Here is a 3,846-nt window from a genome sequence, read left to right on the forward strand (position 1 = left end):
AAATCAATAATTATTTTTATATTATAAAAATATTTCTACATACTTTACAAGGTCTATTTTTATTTTTTTTATATAAATAATTCTTTAACGCAATATTTTATTAAAAAATTATATTTTTATTAAAAAAAATAGAATAATTAATAATAAAGTCCGGTAAAAATAAACTCCAATTATTATTTTATAATAATAAGATAAATTATTTTTTAATCTTGTATCTAATTATTATTTTATAATAATAAATATTTTTTTTTTTCAAAATGTTAATTCTAAATAAATCCTATTTAAAAATAATTTCGTATATAAAATTTCCTGATAGCAAATTTCCACTATATTTCAAAGGATCAGAAAATATTGAACTACATAAACAAAATTTATCAAAGGATCAGAAAATATTGAACTACATAAGCAAAATTTATCAAGGCGCAACTATTTCACACTGAAGCTTTTTATTACAATACAATATGTCTAAGATCTCAATACAAATTAGCTAAACAAAGGGCTATTTCAATTATATATTCTTACCTAGTATGTCTTTGTCGCGACGGCCGACACCATCGTGTTCATCCCACACATGTCATGGCCCCGACACAACTTGTAGTACCCGCCCTCGCCCCATTTGTTCCCCCACGAGTTCTTGATGATCCAATACGGCGTGTGTCCGAGTCTCAAGATGGAGAACCCTCTCGACCCGTATCCCACTAATAGGACGCCGTGGTTGAGCCATTTCTTGCCGCATATGAGAGGGCATGAAACGCCGCCGATGTATGTTTGCATGAACACCGCATTGATCCCAACTACAAACAACATATCAAATATTATTAAAATTTAAATAATAATAATAATAATAATAATAATAAGAAACATTTAAATCAAGGTGAAGAGATGTAACTTTGCTTTATGCCCATAGAAGTTGTTATCCTCTTTTCTAACTTGCACAAGAATCGGATTTATTTGTTCTTTATTTCAAAGAAAAATTTTCGCTAAAAATATACTATATTTGTGCGTGTCACATTTAGTTTTTTTACTTGTTGATCTTTGAATATTAATATTATATCAAAACGTAAGTATAAATAAAAAAAATGACAAAAATACTTCTACTAGTGCATTATAATACTAATAGAAGAACACTGTATAAAAATTATACAAATATAAAAATATTTTTAATGTTAAATACAATAACATAAAAGGTAAATATAACTCTTAGAGACAAACAGATATAATATCATTTTTTCTCACAAAATATCACATAAAAAATACCATCAAAACAAAATACAAATCACAAATTAACTTCATTTCATTTCTATTTTTTTCTGATCTTTAATAGTTCAACAATTTGTTACAAAAATAATGTAAAATTAATATTAACACTATTATTAGACTTCGATGAATTTTAAACATACTTCGGGTCAACATGAATTCTACATATATCATGTGGGCCATTAGAAGATTTTGTTTATATAAATACGTTTGTCATTTTTGACACTATTCATCAGTAGTAATTTTTTTTAAAAAAAATATCAAATTAAATATGTTTTTCTTCTACGGAATTTGATTGTTTCTAAAAATCTTCAAATTTTAAACTTCAATCTAAACGAAGTTTCCACATATTTAGTTGAAAATTTTGAAATATCTAAAGAATTCAAGAATTTAATCAAATAAGAATCTAATGATTCAAAAATAACACAATAAATGGAAATTTGATACGATATAGTACCTGCAAGGGGACCGTGACGGACTAAATAAGCCGCAATTTGATTTTCATCGTTTGGGATGGTCGTAAAATTGGCTACTTTGACCGCCACTTTCTCGGCATTGAATTTGCATTCGCCGCGCTTACCAACATACGGATATGAACTCTCTTCCTCGATGCCTCCGGCTTCGATCAAATAGTTATATGCATTCGTCATTAGGCCACCCGAGCATCCATCGTCGCAAGATTTCCTATCTTTTATGTCGCACTTTTGCTCGTAGCACATGCAAAACAAATAAATAAATAAATAAATAAAAGCATGGTGCATTTTGAGAATTTGGCACGCCGACAAGTTATTACGGGTGTATCCGTTTGGCGAACTTGCAAGAATTTCTATTATTCATCAAATTTTTTTCCTCTAAAAAAAATATCAAATCACAAATACCTATATTTTTTTTTATTTTTTATGTTATACTAAAAATCAATTTTACATTTAAAACATCATATCAATACCTAATTATATCACATCGTACAACTATTCAAATTCAAAATTTTTACTATTCAAATCTAAACTTAATTAAAATTGAAACCTCTAAACAAATACACCCTACATAAACTTTCACAGTTTAGATATTTGAGTACCGATGATTTAATTACCGTGTGGTCGCAATCGACGAGCTGTTGTTCACTAAGATTTAGAAGCTTCCCCGTTGCGATGAAATGCGACCCTTCGATCGCTCCCGTCGTGCTAAATGCCCAACATGATCCGCACGTACCCTTTTTGTGTAAAAAAACTATTTAAGAGTTTGTTCACCAACAAATGATTTGTGACACAATTTTTTTATCAATGAAAAAATATAATATGGGCACACATTCATATATATATATATATATATACTCTCTTTTTTCACAAGAATTATCAATTTAATACAAATTATTATTTCTAATATTATCGACACAATTTTTTATATTTTATGTTGAAATAAATACTTTGCACTAAAATACTAAACATACAAATCCATAATCTAAACATAAAAAATAAAAAGAGTTGCGCATAGTATGTCTAGTTTGATTGGGAGTTTGAATTTTAAATTTGAATAATTATTGATTTAATAATATAAATAAGTATTAATTTAATAGCTTAAATATAAAATTAAAATTTTAGAACTACAAAAACGAAAAAAAAAATTATTCATTTGAAGGAAATTTTTTTTTTTTTTTATGTATAATGAAAATCCAAAAAAAGATGATAATTTCCAATTTGAAATTTTTTTTTTCCTTAATATTAAAAAATAAATTTTATCATCTCTTTTTACTATCTTCAAATCCAAATTAAATAAATTCTAAATAAACAAAACTAATCATATTTTTAATATAAAATATTTGTCCGATTTTAAAATGAGAATTTTAATTTCATATTCATTACATAATATATAGATCACCTGCATCTTGACCTCAGTAACGGCGCCTTTTTCCCGCCAATCGAAGCTCGCCGGCAAATCTCCGACGTCCATCTCCGCCGCCCTATTCTCCACCACTCCGCCGCCTCCGTTCATCCCCAAGTACATCCTCTCGAACTCCTCCTCCGACAGATCCGAAAACTGCGTGACGCCGTGGACGGCGGTGGGATCCACCGCCTGGTGCTCCGCCGCCCTAATCAAGTTTCCGGCGAAGATCCCGAGGCGGCGCAGGTACTCCTCGCGCGTGGAGTACACCTTCCCGTGCTCTCTCACGAAAGCCTTGAACCGGAGCTCCGCCGCCGTGCCGAGGAGGCTCTGGCCGCGGTTCTCCGCCGTGAAGACGCCGCCGCCGTCGGTGACTTGGCGGATTTTCGGGTCCTCTTCGGCCGAGGCGCATGTTAGCAGGATCAGTGCGCCGACGGCATACGTTAGAGATAGGCCCTTCATTGTGAGATATCTGCATGACGAAGAAATGAGGGGGAGAGAAAATTAAAGGAGAGCGTATTTGGCGGTGGAACTATTTTTTGTTTATATTTTAATTTATTAATATTATTTTGAATATTGATGTCATTAATAATTATTAAAAGATACTCCTTCTATTCTAAATATAGTGCAACATTTTTTTTTTAAATATGTTTCAAATATTTTACAATATCTTTAAATTAAAAAATAATTAATTACTTAATTTATATTCTC

The 3,846-nt window shown here is 30.5% G+C and overlaps 1 protein-coding gene across 2 annotated transcripts; it reads right to left on the minus strand.

Moving 5' to 3' along the window:
* Positions 1–398: 398 nt before the first annotated feature.
* On the minus strand, positions 399–3,627 carry LOC127243945 (probable cysteine protease RD19D). 2 transcript variants are annotated; one of them, XM_051264190.1, is made up of 4 exons: positions 3,133–3,627; positions 2,348–2,467; positions 1,715–1,964; positions 399–794 (listed from the first exon to the last, which is right to left on the minus strand). In XM_051264190.1, exons 1-4 carry the CDS (start codon positions 3,595–3,597, stop codon positions 523–525), a joined length of 1,107 nt encoding a protein of 368 aa, XP_051120147.1. In that variant the 5' UTR covers positions 3,598–3,627; the 3' UTR covers positions 399–522. The 2 variants fall into 2 exon arrangements, with proteins under 2 accessions (XP_051120147.1, XP_051120148.1); XM_051264191.1 differs by having other exon boundaries at positions 1,715–1,958; positions 3,133–3,624.
* Between the last annotated feature and the right edge of the window lie 219 nt (positions 3,628–3,846).

This window comes from Andrographis paniculata, unplaced genomic scaffold, assembly GCF_009805555.1.
Source record: "Andrographis paniculata isolate CXL003 unplaced genomic scaffold, ASM980555v1 Contig98END, whole genome shotgun sequence".
In the NCBI taxonomy this organism is placed as follows: Eukaryota; Viridiplantae; Streptophyta; class Magnoliopsida; order Lamiales; family Acanthaceae; genus Andrographis; species Andrographis paniculata.